At 43.1% G+C, this 26630-nt stretch overlaps 1 protein-coding gene across 5 annotated transcripts; it reads left to right on the top strand.

Annotated features, from left to right (window-relative positions):
* On the top strand, window positions 1-23522 carry Znf251 (zinc finger protein 251). 5 transcript variants are annotated; one of them, XM_034516061.2, is made up of 5 exons: window positions 1-122; window positions 615-826; window positions 1059-1191; window positions 1544-1657; window positions 20488-23522. In XM_034516061.2, the coding sequence occupies exons 2-5, from the start codon at window positions 797-799 to the stop codon at window positions 22107-22109; spliced, it is 1899 nt and encodes a 632-aa protein (XP_034371952.1). In that variant the 5' UTR covers window positions 1-122; window positions 615-796; the 3' UTR covers window positions 22110-23522. The 5 variants fall into 5 exon arrangements, with proteins under 5 accessions (XP_034371952.1, XP_034371953.1, XP_076768371.1 ...); XM_034516062.2 differs by having other exon boundaries at window positions 4-122; window positions 725-826; XM_076912256.1 differs by having other exon boundaries at window positions 22-153.
* The last annotated feature ends 3108 nt before the right edge of the window (window positions 23523-26630 follow it).

Here is a 26630-nt window from a genome sequence, read left to right as displayed (position 1 = left end):
AAGTGCGCGGCGACCGTAGCCGCGCGTGCGCAGCTTGGCTGTTCCGCCCCCAGTCGGCAGTCAGCTTGCCCCTTCGCGCGGGCCAGGCTGCGTGTAGGTGGGTGCCTGGTCCAGAGACTGAGGTGAGCCTCCCGCGTTCCTGTCGCTTTGCAGGTGGGCAAGGACAGCCAGCAGGCAGGGTCTCGGGCTGGCTGCCTCAGCTTCTGGCCAAGGGCGCTGATGATGCCGCGACACCTGGGAGGAGGGATAGTGGAGGAGGCAGCGGTCGCAGCCAGGAGGGCCACCCAGCAGCGGGAGCACCCTTGGGAGGGACAAGCCGCTGGCGGCGACGCGGCCTTGGGAGGCATGGATGTGAAGGACGATGGCCTTTAGGTATTGCCCAGAGCTAACCCTCGCCTCCTGTTTCGTGTCCACTCACACCCGCGACCCTGTGCGGCCTATCGCGGCGAGGCTCGCAGCCTTTTCTAGGCTGGCCTTCTAATAAGGCTGAGACGGTGCTATGCGTCCACTCTTGGTGTCCTGGTGCATGGCTGGAGCTGCCAACTTGTGCCGTGCTTGGGGCAGTTCTCACTTTGGATAGCGGCACGGGACAGGTCACATGCTGGCTCTCGCAGCTTCAGGACACTCCAGAAGGCCACTTCCGAAGCTGGGTCTGTCTTCTTCTGACCATCTGTCCACTGCCCCAGCTGAATGGAGCTGAGTTTGTCTGTTTTGTCTCCCCGAGAGTAAGTTGGGGAAGCCTCAGGCCGGGGCCGCCTCCTGCCTACCACGGATTCCAAGGTGGTTCATAGCCCAGATGGCTGCCAAGTCCTGCTCCCCGACTCCGGTGAGTTATTCTTTCTCTCTACTGCCCTGTCACAAGCTGTCTCCGTTAGAACGGTGAAGTGAGCAGATAGTGAAGTTGGGAAACGATCAGGAGGCAGACTACAACCTCTTGTAAGAAGAGTAGCGCTCGGTGTTCAGTTGGGCCTTGCCTGATCCACCAGTCTCAGTTCTACCCCAGCAGGGATCAACAAGGCACACACCCCTGGTGTACTCTCGGCATATTGTCATTCCAGGGTGAGATGCCTCTGACCTTCCAGGATGTCGCTGTGTACTTCTCCAGGGCAGAAGGGCAGCAGCTTAGCCCCCAGGAGCGGGCGCTGTACCGAGATGTGATGTTGGAGAACTATGGGAACGTGGCCTCACTGGGTGAGAACTGCCCTGGAGTCCTGGCTCACAGTGGGGAGTCCCTGAGGGACACTTAGGCTGATTTGGCCCTTTGATTCCTGGAGAAGGGAAAAATCCTGCTCTTGTCCCCAGGTACCAGTCTCTGAAGTTCTAGGGACTGTTTTCCTTGTTGTCAGTGACCTCGCAGTGCTGTCCCTTTCCCCATGTAATGACAGAGGTCGTAGGCATTTGAACTCTCTTGCTCCTTGGGCCTCCCCTGACCAGTGTGCCCCCGCAGGCAGAATACCCTTTCTAGTGAGGAAGACCCAGTCGACAGGGTTCTGCTCTGTCCCCCAGGCTGCAGCAGCTCACCCAGGGTCCTCACCCCTAACAGGATTCCCAGGCCCTAAGCCAGAACTGATCTCCCAGCTGGAACAAGAGGAGGAGCTGTGGGTCCTGGATCTTCTCGGGGCTGAAGAACCAGAAGTCTTGAGAAGTTGCCAGACAGGTGAGCATAGGCTGGATGCTCGGGAGTGGCCTGGCAGCCCCGCCTTCGGTGGCTGGAATTGAAGGCAGGTATGGTGGTACAGCCCAGCCCTCTGAGGGGAAACAGCTGCCGGATGCCTTTGCTTATAAGGTTTTCCTTGGCCTTATGAGGTCTATTTGCTTTGCCTTAAAAAACAAAACAGCAAAAAACCAAAAACCAGTATCGTAGTTTCTGGTCATAATGTGTTTTGTCCTTTTACACCCTCATTAAATTTTTCTGTAGAATATACTTTTTCTTTTCACACCAGCTACATGGTCTGGATCATACTTCTCCTTCAGCTCTTCTTCTGTTCTTCAATTTCTCCTGTTCTCTCTCCTTGAGACTAGGTCTTCTTGTGTGGCTCAAGCGTGCCTCTAACACCTAGAATCAAGTCATCCCTCCTGGAGCTTTGGCCTTTATGGTAGCTGGGACAATTAGTGCACGCCACCACACTTGGCTCACTAGTGTTTTATAGTGTCTCTTCAGATGCTCCCTTCCTTCCCCTCGCCTCAGCCTGCTCCTGGAGCTCGGGGTGGCCTGAACGTTGCTGTGTAGATGATCCTGACCTTTCTGCCTCTGCCTCTCAGGTGCTACATTTATAGGCATGTGCGACCACACCTGGCCTTTTTATGTTTTATCTTCTCTATTCTGCTTTACTGAGGCTCTTGTTCCTGTCTGTCTTGTTGTTCTGTGTACTATTCCTCACTGTCAGAGTGGCTTCTGCGTTGTCAGCCATGGTCTCCCATTTGCTGTTATTCCCTGCGTTAAGTACATCAAGTGTTTCCCCTTTATCAGTTGTTGGTCCTTCACCGTAAATGAATGCATCATTTCTGAGGGGCTTACTCAGAAGCACTCTTTCAAATTATATACCCCCCCCACTCCGTTTGAAATTGGCTATACGGAACTTTTCTGAAACTGAGAGCTTAGATTGTTGATTTGTAATTTTATTTTCTTAAAGGTGTTTTATAGCAAGACTTTATGAAAGTACATTTCATATTTTTTCAGTATTACCTGTGTGTATGTGTACTGTAGCCCAAGGGACTGCAGATCTCAGAGGCATCAGATCTGGACTTACAGGCATTGTGAGCTGCCCAGTGAGGGTACTGGGTACCAAACCCAGGTCCTCTGGAAGAGCATGTATGCTCTTAACTACTGCTGATTCATCTCTCTCTGGCCTGCCTTTTCTTTTTTTCTCTTTAATTTTGGTGCTGTGTATTGAACTCAAGCATGCTAGGCAAGTGCCCTAACATTGAGCTCTGTCTGGAGCCCTTTTTGTGTCTTACTTTATTTTGAGGCAGGGTCTTAGTTGCTCATGGTGACTTTAGACTCATGTTCTATTCTAAGCTGGCTTTGAGTTTGAGGTCTTCCCTCTCAGCTTCCTGAGAAGCCACTGTTATAGGTCTCCTCAAGCATGTACTACATGAATTTTCTATATACTTTATGAACATATAGTTCAAAATGTCCTTGTTTGTTTGTTTGTTTGTTTTGTTTTGTTGTTTCTTTGTGTAGCCTTGGCTGTCCTGGAACTAGCTCTATAGACCAGGCTAGCCTCGAACTCACAGAGATCCACCTACGTCTGCCTCCCAAGTGTTGGAGTTAAAAGCGTATGCTGCTCCCACTACCATCCAGCCTTTTTGTTTTGTTTTGTTTCATTTTTTTACAGTTCTTGGGCCTAATCAATAATTGGATATGTGTGAGTTTCTAAGTAGTTGTCTTTCTAATTATCTTATTGTTGTTAATTTATTATATAATTCCACTGTGGTCAAGCAGCATTACTCTGTATAGTTTTATTCTTACATTTGCTAGATGTCTTACAACTTCCAGGTCTCTCTTAGGAAGCATACTATGTGTATATTAATAACTTTTCTGTTGCTGTGATTGAATGCCACGACAGAAAGCAGCTTAGAAAAGAAAGGGATTCCTTTTTTCTGGCTTGGAGTCCCAGAGGGACAGGGCCCATGATGGAGGGGAACGCACAGCAGCAGGAGTGTGAGGCCCACCTGTCAATCAGGACAGAGTGATCACATGTCATCTGCGAAAGGGGATGTTGAGGAGACACATGGGTGGGGACAGGAAGTCCTTCAGCAAGGCACCATCTCCTAAGAGTTCCACAACTTTTCCCAAGTGTACCACCAAGTAGAGACCAAGTATAAAGAAACCAGCCTGTGGGAGACATTTCTCATTCCAGCCACAACAATATCTACGTAAAGAAAGACAGGAGTTCTGTCGTCAGAGGACTGGTTGTACATTGTCTTTTTTTTTTTTTTTTTTTTTTTTTTTTTTGGTTTTTCGAGACAGGGTTTCTCTGTGTAGCCCTGGCTGTCCTGGAACTCACTCTGTAGACCAGGCTGGCCTCGAACTTAGAAATCTGCCTGCCTCTGCCTCCCAAGTGCTGGGATTAAAGGTGTGTGCCACCACTGCCCAGCTGTACATTGTCATTTAAGTTGACGAGGCTGATGGTGTGTGTGCTTCAGGTTTTCCATGCTTTTCCTGATTTTTTGTTTTTGGTTGCTTGTTTGCTTGTTTTAATTGTTCAGGTGCTAGGATTATCCAAGGATGTGAAGGTGCCTTTCCTTTGATTTAGTCACTGTCTGCTGCTGTCTGTTTTGAAGCTGTGGTATTGACTTGTTCTCACTTGGCAGATACATCTTAGGAGATGCAGACAAAGCAGCTCCAGCCTTGCTGTTTTTGCTAACATGAAGTATCCTTTCTATCTGTTTAATTCCAGCTGTGATGGTTTATATTTACACACACACTAAATTTAACTTGCACTTAGCATCATTTGTGGGGTGCATGGAAAACTGCTTTCAGTAGAAATATACGTAGTAAATGCATCCGTTTTTACATATATAAAAAGAGGGTTTGTGTGGCTTTAACAAGCTGAAGTAGCACTGAGTAGGCTTGAGGTGGGGGCTGAACGATCAGTTTAATACACAAGCAGGAAGTTCTCATGGTTCTCATGCATAGTTTTGATTTTCTCTGCCGTTTTCTTTGGAGGAGACCTGGCCGGCAGGGTTTAACACTGGCTAGGCTGGAGTCCCTTCTCTGTGTCTTGGGGTAGGCAGGCACGTTGTACTCCCAGACAGCTTTAGCTCTATAATAGCTCAGTTAGCTGATGTAGGTATGATTTTGTTCCTTTGTTGTCACTTCAAGCCTTCTGTTCACTACTACTGCTTAGCTGACTGACTGAATCCCCTTTCTAGGGACCATGTTAACTTGAGCTTCGCTCACCCTTGTTTTGAAATTCAAAAGGTTCCAGGCTGATTGCCTTAAGACTTGACCTTGCCACTTGCTTTATTCAGCCTTTCCCTTCTGCGTGTAACCGGACGGTCCCTTGAGTAACAGAAAAGGACCTGCTGATCTCCTTCCTGAGATATGTTTCCTCAAGTTATGAGTGGATTTCCCTCAGATTTGAAGCTCTTTTCTGTTTTGTATTAAGCTGCTTGTTCACTAATCCAGGATGCAATTAAGAAAGATGATTATGTTACTAAGGCTTAACCTGGAATGACATTTCTTCAGGTATGACCAGCCTCCTTTAAAAAAACCTTAGAGTTAACTTTATGAAGCAAAGACTAGTCTTAGCGAACTTTGTATTGGATAGTATGACTATCTAGAACCAAGACACTGTCAGCTTCGTCTACACATAAAGGTAGACCAGGGATCTCTCTTATTGGAAAAGATGGGATCTCAAGCCTTGGGCTGGAAGCCTCACAAGGCAGCCAGTACTCTTGGAGCCCGAGAAGAACAACATCTGATCGAGACCACCCAATGACTCTTGATTCCTTAGCTGTTAGTGACCAGCCCTTTGGTGAGTACCACAAACTACAGAAGTTCTCTTATAAGCAGTGAGGAGATGTAGCCTCTCAAGATCTTAGAACAACAAAGGCATCAGGCAGGGATACCAGCGATCTCTCTTTATTTCCTGGACAGTATACTGCTTAACAACTGCCAGATGTTAACTGCCAGTCTGGGCTGACATCTCTGGCTCCTATCTGGTAAGGCCCAGGGGAAAGCTATATAAGGAGCAGGCATTTAAAAAGGGTTTATGTAGAAATTCCATCTTATTTTGAAGTACAAAAGAAGAACTATTGTGGGTTTCAAACTCGCCTTCCTAAAAGAAAAATAATGTATCATTGAAATGACTTCTAATTCTCAAGGACCTATATGACTTGAGGTGGTAGGCTGAGTGAATATTTTCAGCCTAAATGTTAGCTGTTAATAAATAAGAACTTAGAATCTGCTATCAGTATGGTGGTGGTCCATACCTTGAATTCCACCACTTGTGAAGCAGGGGTGGTGTATCTTTGACTTTGAGGCCAGTCTGGTCTACAGAGTGAGTTCAGGACAGCTAGGGCTACACAGAGAAACCCTGTCTTCAAAAAACAAAAACAAAACAACAACAACAACAAAAAAACAACTCTGCTGTACAGCTTACCTAGATATTCAGTCCGAATGTAGGGTGAGGTGGGGTGCTGGTGATTGTTGTTGTAGGGGTCAGTAAATAAGTTTACAAATATTTTAAAGCAATATTCTAATCTACCTTAAGAAACTTAGAAATACAAATTACTAACAAAACTGGGAAGAAAAGATCATTGACATTTAAAATAGGAAATTGATGGAGAAAAATCAACAAAATGAAAGTCAGTTCAGTGGCATAATTATTAAGCTGATAAAACCTAAGAGGACCAACTTAAAAACAAGAAGGTAGGAATTATAAATACTAAAAATGAACTGAGTCTGGTGTGGCACATGTCTTTAATTCCAGCACTCAGGAAGCAGAGGGAGGCAGACCTCTGAGGTCACCTTGGTCTACAGAGCAAGTTCCAGGACAGCCAGGGCAACATGAGAAACTCTTGTCTAGAAAAAAAAAAAAACAAAAAAAAACAAAAAAACAAAAATAAATACATAAAAATAAAGGAGGCTGGACATGGCTCAGTGGGTAAGAGCTCTGGGTGCTGTCCCAGAGCTCTGCAGTTCAACTCCCAGCACCCACACAGCAGCTTACAACCCTACACAACTGTAGTCTCATGGGATCTGCACTTGCTTCTGGGGTCTAGATGTATGTGCAGACAAAACACCCATATACATAAAACACATAAATCTTTAAAAACACAACTGAAAAAGGTCATCATTTCAGCTACACCTCTTGGGCATTCAGAGGGCAATAAATCAAAGGTGTGAGCAGTTCACCCATATGAAATGAACCAATTCCTTGAAAGATACCCTCTCTTAAAACTCCACAAAAAGAAAATGGCAGTCTGAGTAGACATGTATTAAGAAAACCTGCCTGTTTCAGGGAGTTCCCTTGTGGTTCTGACAGATGAGGAAGAAATGATACACTCCTTATGATGAAAGAGCAGCCCTGATTGCAAGACCATCATTACCTTAGCAGCAAAATCAGACAATACAGGAAAGAAAGCTGCAGATATATTTTTCATGACCACAGATGGGACAGTTCTCAAGAAAAAATAACAGCAAATCAACTTCAACAATGTATAAAAAGAACACCTGTCTGGGAATATTCCTTCCTTGAGCCCCCACACCCTTTCTTGGGAGTTATTTATCACTTTCCTTAATCTGTTCTCTTTAAAAAAAAAAAAAAAAAAAAAAAACAAAAAACAAAAAAAAAAAACCAGTAGGATTTATCTTAAAAAGAGTAGGTATGCAAGGCTGGATCAACATCTAAGAAGTCAGTAAAATTTACCACCTTGTTAAAGGGAAGCAATCACATGGTCATGTCAGTGGATAAAAGAGAAGGTATTTAACAAAATCAGATGTTCATTTGTGATTAAAACCTAACCTAGCAAGGTATAGGAGAGGGATTCCTCAACTCATAAAGATCTTCAAAAGCCCTGTAGCTAATAAACTGAAGATGAGAAACGGGAAGCTGCCTAAGGTCAGGAATGCAGCAAGTTGTTTCCTGCCACTATTCCAACCTGGGAAGTCCTGGGGAACCAGACTTTGTTTCCATGCAGGGCGATTACAGACAATCTGAACAAGAGGACTCGTGTAACTGGGAAGTGAAAAGCTTCATGTACAGTGTCCGGAAGTCGGCTGCTTTCCATGTACCTGAAATGAACAAGTTGTTTTCTGTTTGGAGTTTGGAGGAGAAGTTGAGACTGTCTCACTGTGTAGCCGCCGTACCTGGCCTGGAACTTCTGCCTCCTGGATGCTGTGATCAAAAATGTTTTATAAAACAGCCTAAAGGCAGGCAAGATGGTTCAGTAGGTAGTCAGTCCTGAGGACATGAGGACAATCTCCTGGACCTGGGTAGAAGGAGAGAACCAACTCTTGGAAACATGCCCTAAACTTTTTTTGTATCTGGTTTTGTTTTTTGTTTTGAGACAGGGTCTCACTATGTAGTGCTGGCTGTTCTGAAACGCACTATGTAGATCAGGTTGACCTCAAATTCAGAGACCTTTTCTGCTTCCCAATTGCGAAGATTAAACGTGTGCACCACTATACCCAACCCTTCATCTTTTAAAAAACAAAAAATGCTAAATTATATAAGCACTCTGAAGATGAAATTCTTGTGCATTCCAAATGTTTTTACCTAGTATATTCAAAAATTAAGGGGGAAAAATACCAAACTTTGTTAAAAAACATACCAGAAGAGGAATAATAAAGAGAGTTTATGGATAGAATAATGTCAGGATGTTAACTGATTTCAAATTTCTTTGTAGAGTCAATACATTCCAAATAAATATATTAGCAGTTATTTGATGAATATCAACAAACATTTCAGTGTTTTTTTATGGAAAAGTGAAAGACTTCAAATGGCTCATTATTGAAGCTAAAAAGCTGACCTCATACTACCTGATCCCAAGACTATAAAGGCAGTGTGGTACTGTAAAACATAAATGGAGTGATCGGGCAATCATCGGAACAGCATAGACAATGCAGGTATGAAGGACTTCATAAATATCAACTGGCCTTTGATAAGGGAGCAGACATACACACTGGAGAAAGAACAGTCTTCAACGAATACTATATGTCTAACATGCCAATTAAAAAGACTACAAAAAGTCAACAGTCTTGGTTTGTTCATACTTACTCTGCTGCTGTTATAGCTAACTGCTTAAGCAACAGAACCATTTATCACCGCTTTGGAGGCTGAAAGTCTCTGATCAGTATGATATGTTTTTAGACTCTGGTAATCTTGGTTATGGATGATAATCTCACTTTGTCCTGGTATGGTAGATAGAAAAATGGTATCTGTCTCTCCCCCCCTTCTCTCTCTCTCTCTCTCTCTCTCTCTCTCTCTCTCTCTCTCTCTCACCTTCTCTCCCTCCCTCCCTCATTCCCCTGGCTTTTCTGGAGCTCTATGTAGACCAGTTTGCAGGTTGGCCTCGAACTCACAGAGATTTACCAGTTTCTGCCTCCTGAGTGCTGGAATGAAAGGTGTACTCCTCCATACTGGGCTAATTTTCTCTTTAAACTGAGTAGGCCTCCAGAAATGGCATCTCTTGAAAGGTGCGTAACTCCTTGTGCTTATCTCCAGCTTCTATCACCTTTCCATCTGAGCCTAGTTCCCTCCCAAAGACACAGTTCTAAATGCTATTGAGAGTTAGGATTTCACCTCATGAATTAGAGGGAAGGATAAAATTTAGTCCAAAACACAAAACTCTAAGGCTTCCAAATGATAACAGGACAAAAGGTATTCTGATTATTCAGATATAGCACCAAAAACAATCAGTAAAGCCTGGTTGACAGTTGAAACTTCATTAAAATAAACTGCAAAAAAAAAAGTCCAGAGACTAAAAATATTTGTAAATGTCATATCTAGTAGATGGATATTACTATCTACTACAGCATCTATTACAGCAGCCCCACACAGAACTCAGTAATAAAAAACTACATTTAAAATGGGCAAAAGACCTGATCAGACACAAGAAAAGATACAGATGACAGGTAGGTATATGAGATGTTTGACTGTGTCCCCAAGGAATTGTAAATGTTGAAGTATCACTGCATGTCTTTTAGAATGGCCAAAATCTGAACTCTGAAAATACTAATAATGGTAAGGATATGGCATAATAGTAACTGTCATTCATTGCATTAGAATGCAAAATGTAGCTGTCTGAAAAGACACTTTGTATCTTATAGAACTTAACATGTTTGTTAAAAGTTCCAAGAATTGTGTTGTTGGCCTGCATTCAAACAAATTGAAGCTTTCTATAGCCAGGCAAAGATTTGTACATGGACACCTATGGCAATTTTATTTACAATTACCAATACAATTGTCTAATATTCCAGTGTATGAATAGATAAGCTGATCATTAAAAATGATTAGTTATATGAACCTATTGAGAGACATGAAGGAATTTTAATAATAATTAAGTGTTTTGAGGCATAGTCTCACTCCAGTCCTACCTGGCTCTTTGTAGACCAGGTTGGCCTTGATATCATAGAGATTCACTTTCTTGTGCTTCCCCAGCGTTAAGATTACAGAGTGTGCCATCACATCCAGCTCGACATGGAGGGATTTTTTTGTAAAGATTTATTTATTTAATATATATGAGTATTTTATCTGCATGCCAGAAGAGGGCATCAGAACTCATTACAGATGGTTGTGAGCCACCATGCGGTTGTTGGGAATTGGACTCAGAACCTCTGGAAGAGCAGCTGGTGCTCTTGCCGCTGAGCCATCTCTCCAACCCCCTACAAGGAGAAATTTAGTTATTAAGTTTCTAAGTCTGTGACTTCCTTTTTGTTAGTTTTTCAAGACAGAGTTTCTCCACGTAACCCTGGATGTCTGGGAACTCATTCCGTAGACTGGGCTGACCTTGAACTCCCAAGGGAGTTCCAACTCCTGGGCCTCTGCCTTCCAAGTGCTGGAATTAAAGCCCAGCTAGTACACAAAGTTCTTAAAACTTAAAAAAAAAAAAAAAAAAAAAAAAAAAAAAAAAAAAAAGAAAGATCTTATTTAATTTTGTTTCTTTGTTTCTTTGTTTTTGTTTGTTTCTGGGTTTCCAAGACAGGGTTTCTCTGCATAACCCTGGCTTCCTGGAATTCAATCTATAGACCATCGTGGCCTTGAACTCAGAGATATGCCTACACTACGGCCTCCCAAGTGCTAGGACTAAAGGTGTTCATCCCCACCTCCTGACTGAAGATGTTATTTATTTTATGTGTAGGGGTATTTTTAATTGTATGTATGTCTGTGTAGCACATTCTTGCCCCCTCAGAGGCCAGAAGAGAGCATTGGATTCTCTGGAGCTAGAGTTTCAAATGGTTGTTAACCACCTTGTGGGTCCTGGGAACCTAACCTGGGCCCTCTGGCAGGTAAAGTAGCCAGTGCTCCTAACCACTGAGCCATCTCTCCAGCCTCTTCTATGCCATTCTTAAAGCAAAGCTATAGAGATAGCTAGCACATATCTGTTATCCTAACACTGGGACGACAGAGGCAGGAGGATCAGGACTTAAGAGTCATTCTTAAGACCATCGTGAGAAGCATGAGATCTTATACTGACCCCTTCCTTTAAAAAAATAAAGACAGCTAGGGATGATAGTAAACCAATGTTTGCCAGGGAGTAGTGAAAGGGTTGGAGGTAACTAGGTGGCACATACAAAGTTTTAGATCACTGAAACACTTGAATGGTACTGCAGTGGTGAAACCATGCCATTGGTTTGTCCAACTTAGGCAAGGTACAACAAGGTTCAGCCCTGGGCCAGCAAGATGGCCGAGCAGAGAAGGGCACTTGGAACACAGACCTGGCAACCTGAGTTTGATAACCAGAATCCATATAAGCGTGGAAGGAAAGAACCAACTCCTGAGGCATGTCTGCTGTCTTCATCTGCCAGCCATGGCTCATGTTCCCACACACATACACACCACGTACACATGTACAATAACCATTTTTAAAAGATGGAACCTAAACTGTGGCAGTTGGGTAATAAGGACCTGCCATTGTGTAGGGATACCCACTGTGACATGTGTACTGGAACACTTATGGCCTCCTGCACATTTCCTGCACATCAGAACAAAGTTGTGTTCCTTCAGAGACTAAACACTGAAATTCGATTCATGGTGTGTTTCCTGATAACATCTGGAGAGAAATCTCTGTGATTTCTCCACAATTTCTCTGTTCTGGTTTGGTTTTTGTTTATGTTTTCCTTTGTGAAGAGTACTCCCTCAGAAGAAACAAGAAATGGAGACAATTTTAAGAGTACTGACAGACTTAGGGGTACCTAGAATTTCAACAGTCATATGGGGTTCAACTCACACAAAGAGACAGGATGAAGACCCGAGGCTTCCGTCTTTAACTGGGGCTCAGGGCTATGGCAGAAACATGGATGGGAGCTGAGGTCACACAGAAAAAAAGACTCAAAGCAAAGACTTAAAGAGTTAAAGTCTTGTGCTACCGGATTAATCTAGGTTGTAAAATTAGCCAGCTAGAGATGGAGTAGGGCTTGGGAAATTGGCATCCACACAGGAACTTTGAAGGAGTGGTTGCAGAATTCAGGCAATGGTCTGGTCTGGTCAAGTGTCCCTCAAAGGCCTGTAAGTCACTGATGACGTGTCCTAAAAAGGACTGTGGCACATTGCTGGTTCTCCCTGACCTGTGGTCACAGTGTAAAGTCACACTGCTGACTACTTCCTTTTCCATTGCCACCTGGTGACCTAGCCCAGAGGCCCACAGCAGCACAGTTGTCACATCTTGGGCTAGAACCTTTAGATCATGAGTTAGTCTTTTCCAATTATAAGTTATTTACATCACATATTTCCTCATAGAAATAAAACAGCCACCAACACAGGCAGCCAAAGAAGTCTTAACTACTGCCAAGGAACTCATGTCAAGTGACCTGGTGTGGAGGCACACACCTTTAATCCCAGCACTCAGAAGGCAGAGTCAGGAGGAGCTCTGAGTGGAGCCAGCCAGAGCTATATAGTAAGACCCTGGCTGGGGAGATTTTATGTATATGAGTAGACTGTCGTTATCTTTAGACATGAGAAGAGGGCATCTGATCCCATTACAGATGGTTGTGAACCACCATGTGGTTGCTGGGAATTGAACTCAGGACCTCTGGAAGAACAGTCAGTGCTCTTAACTGCTGAGCCAGCTCTCCAGCCCCAGATATGCATTTGTAATCTTGGTGCTAAGGCAGTAGAGACGAGCAGATCGGTGGACTTGTTGGCCAGTTAGTCCAGCCTATTAGGTTACAGGCCACTGAGAGAAAGTTGGTCAGCTCCTGAGGGAGGATCCCAAAGCCATCCTCTGGCTTACACACAAAAGGAGGTTGCAGCAACAGGCAAGGAGAAGTATCTGCCCTTTGGCTATCAGGTTTGCAGATGTTCTGTGACATTGTATGAATTATTACTGTGACAAAATACCCAATGACAACTTAAGGAATGGTGTATTATTGCTCACAGTTTGAGGAGGATCCATGTTTTGCTGAGGGCAAAGTGACAGGAGAGAGGCAGCTGGTCACATTGTGTCTATAAAAAGCAGAGCATGCTGGTGCCCCACTCACTCTTCATTCAACCCACCTGATGTTGCTGTCCAGTTCGTTCAAGATCTGTGCTCCCTCAGACCTTTAGAACAGCCTCACAGATGCCCAGAAGTCTGTCCTTTAGGTGATTTTTAAGTTAACCATTTCAAATGAAAACCGGGCTGGAGAAATGGCTCAGTGGTTAAGAGCACTGACTGTTCTTCCAAAGGTCCTGAGTTCAATTCCCAGCAACCACACGGTGGCTCACAAGCATCTGTAATGGGATCAGATGCCCTCTTCTGGTGTGTCTGAAGACAGCTACAGAAGCTACAGAATACTCATCGTATACATATTAAAGGCAGTGGTGGCGCACGCCTTTAATCCCAGCACTTGGGAGGTAGAGGCAGGCAGATTTTTGAGTTCGAGGCCAGCCTGATCTACAGAGTGAGTTCCAGGACAGCCAGAGCTACACAGAGAAACCCTGTCTCTAAAACAAAAAACAAACAAAAAAAAAACAAACAAACAAACAAAAAAAAAACATTTAAAATGTCACAAACTCGGGCTGTAAAGAAGACTCAGCAGTTAAAAATACTTGTTGCTCTTCCTGAGGACCAGAGTTCAGTCCTCAGCACCTATTTGGGTGGCTCACAACCATCTGTAACTTCAGCTCCCAGGGATCTGATACCACTGGCCTCTGCAGGCATCTGTATTCATGTGCATGTATTCACACATGTGAATACAGATGCCTGAACATGTATTGAAATGTATGCTATTTATTTTGTAAAAAAATCTTAATTTCAAAAAGATATCATAAACTTACACTTATCATGGTTGTTGTATGTCTTTGTCTATGTGGTTGGGTATATATATGCCCATGGGCATGCCATATGGCTGGCCATAGCACATTATGGAAACCAAAAGACAATGTTATAGAGTGATTCCAGAGGTTGAACACAGGTCATTAGACTTGCACTGTTAATCTGCTGAGCCATTTTACCTGCCCCCCCCCCTTTTTTTTTTTAATCTTAAAGAGAGGTCTCCTTGTAGCTCAGGCTAGCCTCAAACTCACTGTGTAGCTGAGGCTGATTTTGAGGTCCTGCTTTTCCTTGCTCTGCTTCCCAAATGCATATACCAGCATATCAACTGTAACATACCCTTTAAAATGTTACTTGTTTGTTTTTACACTGCTGTGCTGGGATTTCTCCTGGGATATGCTAGGCAAGTGCTGTACCACTGAGCTACACACCCAGCCCATAGTCTGTGTTTATCTACATGTTAACTTTTACTCGGTGCCTTAGGATAATGAGTGTTTTCCCAAACTGCATGATATATATACATGGTGTGTGTGTGTGTGTGTGTGTGTGTGTGTGTGTGTGTGTGTGTGTGAATGGGCATGCCCATAGGCATTCATGTGGTAGCCAGAATATAATATTAGGAGTCTTCTTCTTATTGCTGCCTAACCTGAGGATCTTGACATTTTGACTAGGCTGGCTGGCCATCAAGCTCTGAAGATCCTCCTGGCACTACCCCTGTCTAGTGTGCTCTCGGATACAGGCATTTACAGCGATGCATCGTATTTTAAGTGGATGTCAGGGATTTAAATTCAAGTGCTTTTATTCACTGAAGCATTTCCTGACTTCTGCAAAAAACTTTTTTTTTTCTTTTTTTTTTTTTTATGTAGCCCTGGCTGTCCTAGAACGCACTCTGTAGACCAGGCTGCCCTCAAACTCAGAGATCCTCCTGCCTCTGCCTCCTGAGTGCTAGAACTAAAGGTGTGAGCCACCATTGTCCAGTTTATGTGGGTTTTTTTTTTTTAAGATTTATTTATTTATATATTTTATATTTATGGGTGCTTTGTCAGCATGTACATCTACACACCAGAGGTAGCTATTGGATCCCATGGGATTACAGTTACAGACAGTTGTGAACTACCATACAGTTCTGGGAATTGAACATGGGACCTCTGGAAGAACAACACCCAGTGCTCTTAACCATTGAGCCATCCATCCAGCCTCTGATCTCTACTTCCTCCAGCCAGGTTTCTTATCTGAGAGTGGCTTTCAGCAGTTCTTACAGTTTATGTATGCTTGGAGAAGGAGGCCTAATGTACTTGGTCATTTTCAGAGACTTCCTGAAGACTTTGAGTTGTTTAGTTCCTGAGGCAAATAAGCTTCCATACTGGGATTGAATGTTTCACCTCCTTAAAACATCCTATATCAAATGAGCTTCATTCATAGAAGTTGTTTTACTTTGGAGAAACTTGCTGCACAACAGCTTTTAATAAAATATCGTTTGTAGCACTTTCTCCAACGTAAGCTTCAAGAGTAGATTTGAGTTCAAGAGTTGGCTCAGCAGTTAAGAGTACTTGTTTTTGCAGAGGACTCAGGTTGAGTTCACAGTACCTATGTGGTGGCTCACAACCATCTATAACTCCAGTTCCAAGACAACACATCTAATTCCTTCTGACCTATATGGGCCTCAGGCATTCATGTGACACATACACATGAATGCAGGTAAAACATTCATATACATAAAAATAAATCTAGCTGGGTGGTGGTGACACACTCCTTTAATTCTAGCACCCAGGAAGCAGAGGTAGGCAGATCTCTTAAATTCAAGGCCAGCCTGCTCTACAGAGGGAATTTGGGACAGCCAGGACTAAATGGAGAAACCTGTCTTGGAAAAATATAAATAAACAAACAAACAATAAAATAATCGTAAAGAAATTTATTGAGTAGATTTGGGAGAATTTTATATGATTATCACATACATATACCTGTTCATTGTTTTTTTTTCCAACCACACCCATGTGTGAATGTCTTAGCGCATACATTCAACATGGATTTATTTTTTCCATTAACATTTTAGCTTTTCAAGCCTGTGGAAGAATGAGGTTGTTGTGAGTGATCAGAACCATCTTGGGTCAAGAATCCAATAATCCTGGTATTTGGCTTTTATGTCTAGCTATTCATTTCCTGAAAGATGACATCATGCAGCCCTTCATTTGGAGAAGCCTAGGTTGTGTTTGTCCCTCTGTCACAGCCTGTTCACACCCGAGATGCTGGTCAGTCTTGGGCTTTTGCAGAGCTGAGGTTGCTTCTGTGTGAAGCATAGGACTGGCTGCTTTGGTGGAAGAGGAGGGTGCATTGATGATGCTTTTTCTGATTGGTTAGGCCTCGTGGCAGCTAGTAGGTGTCTGAGCCCTTTGGGTAGATCTTGAGTAATGTTACTTGAAAGAGAAATTATTATTCTATCTTTGCAGTAATGAGTTTGGTGACCAAATTAAGTGTGGTTATCCCAGTACACTGTGACCTCTGGTTGGTATCCTCATGCTGAATTCTTAGGCATGGGTAACATGTATTTGCACCCCATATATTGACACTGACCTAAAAATAATTTTATTTGTCTAATGAATCAATGAGTTTATTGGGGTTACTTACATGAGTGGGGGTAAGGGGTTATTCATGGAAGCTTGAGTGACTCGATGGGCAGCTAAAACACCAAATGTCTCCCGCCTACAGATGCCCAGGACTCACCAACCTCTCAGTTGTGATAAACAGGGTGAGACAAAGGGACCAAACACAGCTGAAACTCCTTCAAATTAAGGGCTGCATGGTGTCCACTAAGCTAAATCTTCAACTCTTGAACACAATTATGTCAAAAGAATTTTACTTGGAGATAAAATGTATTACTATCTCAGAAGATACTTCATTAAATTAGGGGGGAAACTAATATTTTTTTTCAAAGACTTATTTTGTGTATATTTTGTCTGCATATATGTAACCACTCTTGAAAGGTGACTCTTTGGAGTTTTATAACCAAATTGCTTGCACCTTGGCTAATTAGAATCTCTTAGCCCTTATATTTGTTTATTGTTTTTACAACCCTGGGGAGGGTCTTTGTGAATTTTGTAAATTTCAGGAACTTTCTGAGCTTTGTAAATTTCATTTCTTGAGTATAATGGACCTTCCTCCAAGAAGAAGTAGTTCATTTGAGAGGAAATGTTTTAAGTTGGTAAGAGTAACAGGCACTTGTCTAGAATGCATAAGCTTTTGGATTTTATCCATAGCACCTAAGAAAATGAAATAAAATGGAATTAAAGAGCAGAGGAGGGCTGGAGAGATGGCTCAGCAGTTAAGAGCACGGACTGCTTTTCTAGATGTCCTGAGTTCAATTCTCAACACCCACGTGGTGGATCACAGCCACCTATAAATGGGATCTGATGCCTTCTTCTGGTGTGTCTGAAGACAGTGACAAGTGACAGTGTGCTCATATATATATAATAAATAAATAAAATCTTTTAAAAAAAAGTTAAAAAAAAAAAAAAAAAAGAGCAGAGGAACAAATGACCAATATGAGGATAGTAACACCCTGGTCAGGTCTGTAAGCCAGTCTTGCCTCTGGAATGAGACCCAATCCAAACAACAACAACAACAACAAAAGATGTGTGTTGAGGGACTGGATCAATAGCTCACCAGTTAAGAGCAGTGGCTGCTCTTCCAAAGTACATAGGTTTGCGTTCCAGCACCCATATGATGGCTGACAACTGTGTCCAGTTCTGGGGTTTCCAAAGCCCCCTTTTGACCTTTGTGACAGCCATAAAGTACTCACCCATATTAAAATGTAAATAAATCTTTAAATGCACACACACAAATGCCAATTGATACAGATCCTGCAGGTTGTAACAAAAGGACACTTTGATACAGGGTCTCATGTAGCATCAAATTTGCTGTTTAGTCAGAAACTGCTTAAAACTCCTGATTCTCTTCCTCCACCTTCTGAGTGCTGAGATCGCAGGCGTTCGCCGTCACCTCTGATTTTAAGTGGTGTTGGGATGGCCCACAGGCTGGGCAGGCCCTGTATCAAACAAGCTAGACTTCCACTCATGAGCATGCTTACATTAAAATGATTTTACTTGGAGAGAAAATTACTAATATCTCAGAAAATGGGGAAAGCAATATATATATATTTTTTAAAGATTTATGTCTGTATTTTGATGCTGTAGCTGCAGTAACCAGGATTAGCCACCTGGACCTGTGGTACAAACCAGAAAGCGGCACTGCTTTTTTAAAATTATTTTCAAAAATGTTTTGCAGACCTAAGGGATAGGGCTCGCCAGGTAAAAGCACACACTCCCAGGTCCGACAACGACCCATATGATTGAGAGAATTGTGCAAGGAAAAATAGCATTTCATGGGCTGATGAAATGGCTCAGTGGTTAAGAGCACTGATTGCAGCTGGGCGTGGTGGCGCACGCCTTTAATCCCAGCACTTGGGAGGCAGAGGCAGGCGGATTTCTGAGTTCGAGGCCAGCCTGGTCTACAGAGTGAGTTCCAGGTCAGCCAAGGCTACACAGAGAAACCCTGTCTCGAAAAACCAAAAAAACAACAACAACAACAACAAAAAAAAAAAAACAAAAAACAAACAAACAAACAAACAGAGCACTAGTTGCTCTTCCAGAGATCCTGAGTTCATTCCTAGCAACTATGTGGTGACTCACAACCATCTATCTATAAGGGGATCTGATGCCCTCTTCTGGCCTGCAGATGCATATGCAGCAGGGCACTCATACATTAAATAAGTTGAAATTTAAAAAAAATAGCATTTCATAATTTATCTTTTTGTCCTACACACACAATAAATGTTAAAAATAATTTGAGGGCCTGGAGAGACGGTTCATTGGTTAAGAAACCAGTTGTTTTTGCAGAGGACCCAGGTTCAGTTCCCAGCACCCACTTCAGATGGCTCATAAACACCCGTAACCCCAATTCCTGGGGATCCAGCACCATCTCCTGACCTCTTGGGGCAGCAAAAGTGATGCAGGGAAAAGACAAAGTATAAATAAGTAAGTGAAAATTCATTTGGTTAACTTTCTCTTTCCTGAGCATAGCGATGTGTGCATATCAGTCCCAGCAGTCTGGAGGCAAAAGCAGAGTTTGATGCCAGCCCAGTCTATAAACCTACTTCCTAGCTTTTCCTCAGAGAAATTGCCATAACGAGGTGATTGAGATGATTTCAGCAATTTGCACCAAACATTTAAGGCAGAAATAGTACATATATGTGTTTTTTTCCGGTAAAAATTGGTTTATTCTGTACATCAGATTTTGGAACTTAACTTGTTTTTATAATATATCCTAGACTTTCCTTTAATTATATGTTCTTCCATTACTATGTAGGAATGTATTGTGTTATCTGAGTAAAGGTGGGTTTAGACAGTTGGCTGGGTTTTTAAAATGTTTTGTCTGTTCTCATCATACTTACAGCATCTCAGGTACTGCCATGCTCATCCATCTGATGTGTGTGGGCATTCACATGGGATACACTCTTTTAAAAAATATTTATTTTACTCTGTGTGTGTGTGTGTGTGTGTGTGTGTGTGTGTGTGTATTCATAGGATGCTTGCAGAAGCCGGCAGATAGCTCCAATTCTTGGGATACATTCTTAGAGAGTAGTTTGGGGACCAGGGGTGTGCAGCCTATTGCTTCTTAAACCCAGTCTTCTCAGCCTCTGTGCAGCACCCTCTGTGCCTGTCCCTGTCTCTGCCACCCACCTCTTGCTCTGGCCATGGTGAGAATTCCTTAGTTCTTAGACTCAGTGCCTTCCTCCTCACATTCCAACAGTTGTGCCATTGTCTGCCACTGCTGTCACCCTTAACTGTTTCAGATCCACCCTTCCTCTTGGGATCTTCTGACTGTATATACTAATTCCATGTTACATGATTTATCAATTCCGTTTTGAAAATGGCAGCATGAGACTTAATATCAGCACTCATTGACAGGATTATGAGTTCCAAGCCACCATAGGCTACACAACAAAAACTCTTGATTCAAAACAAAACAAAACAACAACTACAAAAAAATGATCATCTGCCTTCCTGAGCAGAACATGAGCTTTTCGAGACCAGAGACTGTATCACTGTGTCTGTCTTCCTGTTGTATTCTTTACCTAGAGCATGATTGGCCTTGTGTTTGTTGAATAGGTTAATTTGCTAATTTAACAGTGGCAGTTTGTTTGGCTCTCCCTTGCTTTGATGACTGGTGAACATTGTTGTCTTTATTTGCTAGTTGGCCATCTTTGATTTTGGGTTCTGTCATATTATTCTACTGAAGCATCTGATTTTTGCATAATAGCTTTATTTGTTTGTTTGTTTGTTTGTTTTGAGACAGGGTCCTATGTGGTCTTACTGTCCTGGAGCTTACTGTGTAGACCAGGCTAGCCTTGTGCTCACAGAGATCTGCCTGCCTCTGCATCCCAGGTGTCAGGATCAAAGGCATGTGCTTTCATAACTGGTGCATCCTAACGTATGGAAACTTGGAGCCAATGTGACTTCCGCTGACAAGGATTTCTTTGCTCATTTATTTGTGCTTCTTGTTTGACAGATTCTGAGACCGAGACTGAAAAGGAGCTATCCATTTTAAACCAGAAATGTTCCAGAGAAGTAAAAGCCCCAGAATTAATATCAGAAAAATTCCCAAGGGCTAATTCACAGGCATCTGAGTCCCAGGAAGCTTGTACCCATGAAAGTCAGGGAGACCGGAGCCATGGAAGCTCTGCTACTCAGGGTTTGAAGAGTGTTGCTAAAGAGGACTCCACAGTCTGTAGGGAGCACCTTCCAGAGAACACCCAGGCTTCTGCATTTGACAAACACTTGAATCCCAGCCAAAGTGTTGTTACAATTCAAAGAAATAAAACAGGACAGAGAATCTTTAAATGTGACATATGCAATAAAACGTTTAAATATAATTCAGACCTGAGTCGGCATCGCAGGAGTCACACTGGGGAAAAGCCTTACGAATGTGGTCCGTGTGGGCGGGCCTTTACTCACAGCTCAAATCTTATTCTTCACCAGCGAATTCACACTGGGAATAAACCATTTAAGTGTGATGAATGTGGGAAAACTTTTGGGCTCAATTCCTATCTCCGTCTGCATCAGAGAATTCACACTGGAGAAAAGCCGTTTGGGTGTAATGAGTGTGGGAAGGCCTTCAGTAGAAGTTCAAGTCTCATTCAGCACCGGATAATACACACAGGGGAGAAACCATACAAGTGTAATGAGTGTGGGAAAGCCTTCAGCCAGAGTCCCCAGTTAACTCAGCACCAGAGGATCCACACAGGGGAGAAGCCCCACGGATGCAGTTGGTGTGGAAAGGCTTTCAGTCGGAACGCAAGCCTTATTCAGCACCAGAGGATTCACACAGGCGAGAAGCCCCACAAATGCACTCAGTGTGGGAAAGCCTTCAGCCAGAGCTCCAGCCTTTTTCTTCACCACAGGGTTCACACTGGGGAGAAGCCCTATGTGTGTGGAGAATGTGGACGGGCCTTTGGCTTCAACTCTCATCTTACAGAGCACGTTAGGATTCACACTGGGGAGAAGCCCTATGTGTGCGGTGAGTGTGGCAAAGCCTTCAGCCGTAGTTCCACTCTGATGCAGCACCGCAGAGTGCACACTGGGGAGAAGCCCTATCAGTGCACGGAATGTGGGAAGGCCTTCATCCAGAGTTCCCAGCTCACCCTCCACCAGCGTGTTCACACTGGAGAGAAGCCTTACGAGTGTGGTCTCTGTGGGAAGGCCTTCAGCCGGAGATCAGCCCTCACTCAGCATCAGCGGACTCACATGGGCGAGAACCCACAGGAATTTGAGTGTGGCCCAGATTTTGTTTATGACTCCAGCCATCTGTCCGCTGGAGAGAGACATGGCAGGGCCTTCAGCCACAGTGCAAAACTTGTCCTGCAGTGGACGATACGAAGTGATGAGAAATCCCGGGGTTGTCATGAGTGTGGGAAAACTTACAGCACTTCCTCACAGTCCCTGGACTATCAGAAAATCCAGGCTGGGGAGAAACCCTATAAATGCCAGGAATGTGGTGGTAAAGCTGGTAGTGGGGTGTCACCCCTTACTCCACACCACGTGACTCGTGTTGGAGAGAAGCCACAATTGAAGGACGGATCTGAAAGATACTTAATTCAAATCAAAAAGATTTTCCAAGAAAGACATTTTTAATGTGACAAATGTAGAAAACAGTTTAGGAACTTTGCTTTATATTAGGTAGGATTGCATAATGAAAGTTAAACAGTTACTAACAGATTTGCTTGTTAGGAGGCTGGGGCTGTGTGGCCGATTGTGTCTGCCCACCTCACACCCTATGGCCAGGGTGCTGACCGACTCCTAACAGCAGGCCACCTCAGCATCAGGTCCAGTGTAGGGTTTTATCACAGGGTTGAGTTCCCACACTACAGAGCAGTTGATGGGAGGTTTCAAGATGACAACATATCTCATCATTGGCAACTGTAAGAGAGAAACCCAGAGAACTGGGGAATTTGGCTTGTTACGTCTGAGAATATTGATGTTAAGGACAGATATAGCCATGATTGGCAAGCATGTAGATGGTCTGGGGACTGAGGGGCACTGCCAGCGGCTGGTGGGACTAAATGTAGGTTCTCTAGATACAGAGGAGTTAGAACCTTTGGGGGACAGCCATTGTAAGGAAAGGGGTGCAAGCTGCAGAGACATCAGCACAAGCTGACAGCTGTGGTGACCAAAGCTTAGGCCAGCAGTGACAAGGACAGCTACAAAGAGGAAAACTCCCGCTAGAGATTGTCCTGGTGGCTGTAATTTAAAGATCTTTTGGTCCTCACTGAATTAGTCATGTGTGGTGAACAAATCTTGTAATTTCCGTTCTCTTCTGCCAACACAGCCTGACTGCTGCCAACTCCCAGGTATCCTCATCACCAGACCTTCCCTTTTAACAAAGTGCTGTCCTTGTTTTGTTTTGTAAACATTTTGCCAGGCACTTGAGTGACAGAGACAGGTGGATCTCTGTGAGTTTGAGGTCCCAGACCAACCAGGGCTACATAGACCCTATCTCAAAAAAAAAAAAAAAAAAAAAGGAAAAAGTTTCAAAAGTCATTTTAGATTTTACTTTTTGTTTTTACTATGACTCCTTTTTTTGTTTGTTTCTTACTGTTTTTTGGGTGTTTTTGTTTTTTTATTGTTTGGTTTTGATGGGGGGTTGGTTGTATTCCCTTTTTTCACTGTGTGCTGGGGTTATCCTGTGAAGTTGGGAGCCTCCGCTCTGAGAGCAAATGGATTCAGAATCTACCCTTTCCTCCCCTTTGGAAGTTGAGCAAGCTGTGGTTTTCTCCAACTCCATATAACATTTCTCAGTGAAGCATGGATGGATGGACACTAGTTGGCAGCAGAGTTGCCTGATTCCAGCCTGCATACCCACCATGCTGTACAGTGCCCAGAGTCAGTACAGACACTGGGAGGTTCTTGATGGTGTTATTTATATTGTACTTTTTTACTGCAAGATGTACAAATAAACCATCAATGTTGTATTTGCAGTGGCTAAGGAATTCTTACACCAAATTTCCTTTGACTTAATGAAGCCAATTAAAAAACTGTGAAAATCAATGTCAGTCTGCAGTGATGGTGTGATTTGGCATAGTGCCTGCCTAGAATGTACAAAACCTTGGTTTGATCTGGCACTATAAGAACTGGGCATCTTGATGCACACTTTTAATTTTTAGCACTCCAGAGATTGAGGCAGGAGGATAAGTTCAAGGCCATACTTACCTACATAGCAAATTCAAGACCAACCTAGGCTACATGAGACCCTACCTAAAGCAAAACAAAATCAATTATGTAGATAATTAATACTTGCAAGCAATACAAACTGAGGGGTTGCTAGTCATATTAAAGTTGAAAATAAACATGAGGGAATTAATCTTGGAAAATAAAGTTGTTTGTGTGGAAGTTACTGTTACATGCGGCTGAATGATGGGACAGCACTAGAAGCAGCCCCAACTGGTTCTTTCAGGCCCTAACCTTTGACCTTGAATGACCACATGCCCCTAGTATCTAACCTCATCTTATACAAATTACCTATTTTTGATGCTCACACCTCTTGACTGCCAAGGAAGCTAACAGTGGTGTTGATAACCTCATTCTGGTATTCCCCAGATGGGAGAAGATCAGCTGCATATTGCAGTAGCGAGACCATTCTCAAAACTGTTCAAGTAGCTAGCCAAACACATTAGAAGAGTTATGGGAGCCCATTAATATTGTTGCTTTCTCCAAGATGGGGGTCTTCCCATTCAAAGGCAAAATGTCTGTTGTCAGCTTAATTGTGCAAGATCAAAAGGCATTTTTTCAATCTGTGGCCCTGAACCACTGTTGGGGTCTTACTGAGGAGGGTGTATGGTTGGGGACCACAGGGTGTTTAACAATCTGTTTAATTGCTTTAAGATCTTGGACTAATTGATATGAACCATTTCTTGACTGGTAGAACTGGGGTATTGAAGGAGGACATACAGGGTTTAAGACGTCTTTTATGAGCTTAACCATAGGTCTAAACCCTAATCTTCCTTCTTTAAACACGTGTATAGGGTGTTTCAGCTCGATTTGGATGGGAGGACCCTCAAGTCACACCGATTTCTTTCTTGGGCCCAAACATTAGGTTTGATTTGTTTTTCAGGCCAGGGAATCATCAAATCAAGGGAGACCTTGACTTCATTCTGAAATATGTTAATTCTAGCTCCTAATTTGGATATCAACTCTCTCCCCAATAGGTTGATTTCTGCTTCTGGAACATAAATTGTGTTACTGTTTGCCTATCCTGAAAATTGATTGTAGTTTTTTCAGAAAGTAGAGGAGAGAATTCTCTCCTCACCTTGGTTACTACCAATTTTTCTGGGAAAAAGTTTATCCTTGGGAGATGTTTAAATAGGGAGGAATGGAATTCCCCTGATCAAAAAGAAATACAATTTTTTCCTCCATAGGAACTATCTTTAAAGTTTCTCATGAGGTATCAGTGAAAAGTAGATCCTTTGATTCCCTTCCCCAAATTGTCATTAAAATTTATGAGGATAATCACCCTTTCTCCATTCTGGGCATTCCTTCTCAAAGTGTCCCACCTTTCCACATTTGACAAGTTTGTTTTCTTCTGTCCTTATCATTTCTCCTTCATTCCTAGTCTGCCGTAAGCATCCCAAGGCCTCCGCTACCAGAAAGGCATAATGATGATGACATCTTTGGGACCCTAAGACTGTCCTGTTTCTGGGGCATTTGGTTTACGGAGGGAGAGCATGATCTTAGCTTTCTGTCTCTGCCTTTCCGCAGGCCTCCAAGCGTGTTCTTTCCAGGCCTCCACAAACAAGTCTTTAAGTTCTCTTCCCTTCCAACTTTCTATCTTTAGTAACTTTACATTTTAAATCGTCTGGCCAAATGTTGGTCATAAAATGTAACTTTGGCATCCCAAGACCAAAGGAATTCTCCAGTTTTAATCCAGAATATTTTCTCATTTAGTCCTTTAAAAATTCAGCTGGGAAGCTAGGCAGTGGTGGCACACGCCTTTAACCCCAGCACTCAGGAGGCAGAGGCAGGTGAATCTCTGTGAGTTTGAGGCCAGCCTGGTCTACAAAGCTAGTTTCAGGACAGCCAGGGCTACACAGAGAAACCTTGTCTTGAAAGAACAAATGAGAATTCAGCTGGAACTTCATCTCCCTTGTATAGCATTAAAGGCCTTAATATTCTGAGGTCAGGGAAATGATTTTCTTATTTCCCTAATAATAAGGACCCTCAGATTCCTCATATTTCCCCAGTGGTCGTTATTATTGCTACTATCCCATCGGGATCCCGACTAGGGCATTTAGCATTGACTACCAGGACTCTAGGTCCAGCTAGGTGTTCCCTCTCCCAGATGATGCTCAAAGTCATTCTTAGCTTCATCCATTCTTCCCCTAAGAAAACAAAACCCAGAATTGATAATAATTCTCCCCATGTATAAACCTAGAGGCCCAATAATTGATCCATTTGGTTTGATATTCCAAAGGGCTCACTTAGAAGAGGTTTAAGCTCTTTTAAGGCGTTTTTACTTGAAAACTATTAAGGAGAGCATTTATAAGTCCAATTTTACCATCGCCTAAGGGAACCTCTGTAAGTGGGTACATTGGATGGGAAGGGACCTTGTATAGTCAAGCTTTGAGGATATTGGAATATGAAACTTTCAATATTCTTTTTTACATTGTTCTAACTCCTGTCTTAAGGTGGGGTTACTTCGACTTCTGGGAGGGAGTTGGGAGAGGGGTAGCCAGCAATGGAAGATAAAGAGTGGGTAGAAGAATAGGTTTCCTATTTCTCCAGCGAACAGTATGTTCAGACTGCTAATAGAAATACCCCACTTCTGGTACCTACTTCTGTCTTGGTTGCTTTCAATTGCCATGATGAAGCACAATGACCAAGGCAGCTTTATAGAATAGAGCATTTAGTTGAGGACTTGCTTACAGTTTCAGAGGGTAGTCTAGGATTGTCATGGTGGGGAGCAGGTGGCAGACTGGTCTGGTGCTGGAGCAGTAACTGAGAGCTCACATCTAATGTGCAAGGGGGTCATTCTCATTCAAATCACTACAGGAGAAGCAGTTTGGCAAACAAAGGGTTTGTTCATCTTACAGTTCTAGGTTTGAGTCCATCACGGTGGGGAAGTCCTACCAACACAACAGGTGATTCGAGAGTTTGTTGAAT

The sequence above is a fragment of the Arvicanthis niloticus genome, chromosome 13, assembly GCF_011762505.2.
Source record: "Arvicanthis niloticus isolate mArvNil1 chromosome 13, mArvNil1.pat.X, whole genome shotgun sequence".
Taxonomy (NCBI): Eukaryota; Metazoa; Chordata; class Mammalia; order Rodentia; family Muridae; genus Arvicanthis; species Arvicanthis niloticus.
The sequence above is the reverse complement of the archived record's forward strand: the minus strand, read 5'-3'. Positions and strand labels throughout refer to the sequence as shown.

Bases quoted from the DNA above. Each gene is read 5' to 3' on its own strand.
- Znf251 (XM_034516061.2), top strand. From the start codon at position 797: ATGGCTGCCAAGTCCTGCTCCCCGACTCCG. The intron at 827-1,058 runs GTGAGTTATTCT...TTGTCATTCCAG, and splicing joins AGTCCTGCTCCCCGACTCCG to GGTGAGATGCCTCTGACCTT. The intron at 1,658-20,487 runs GTGAGCATAGGC...CTTGTTTGACAG, and splicing joins CTTGAGAAGTTGCCAGACAG to ATTCTGAGACCGAGACTGAA.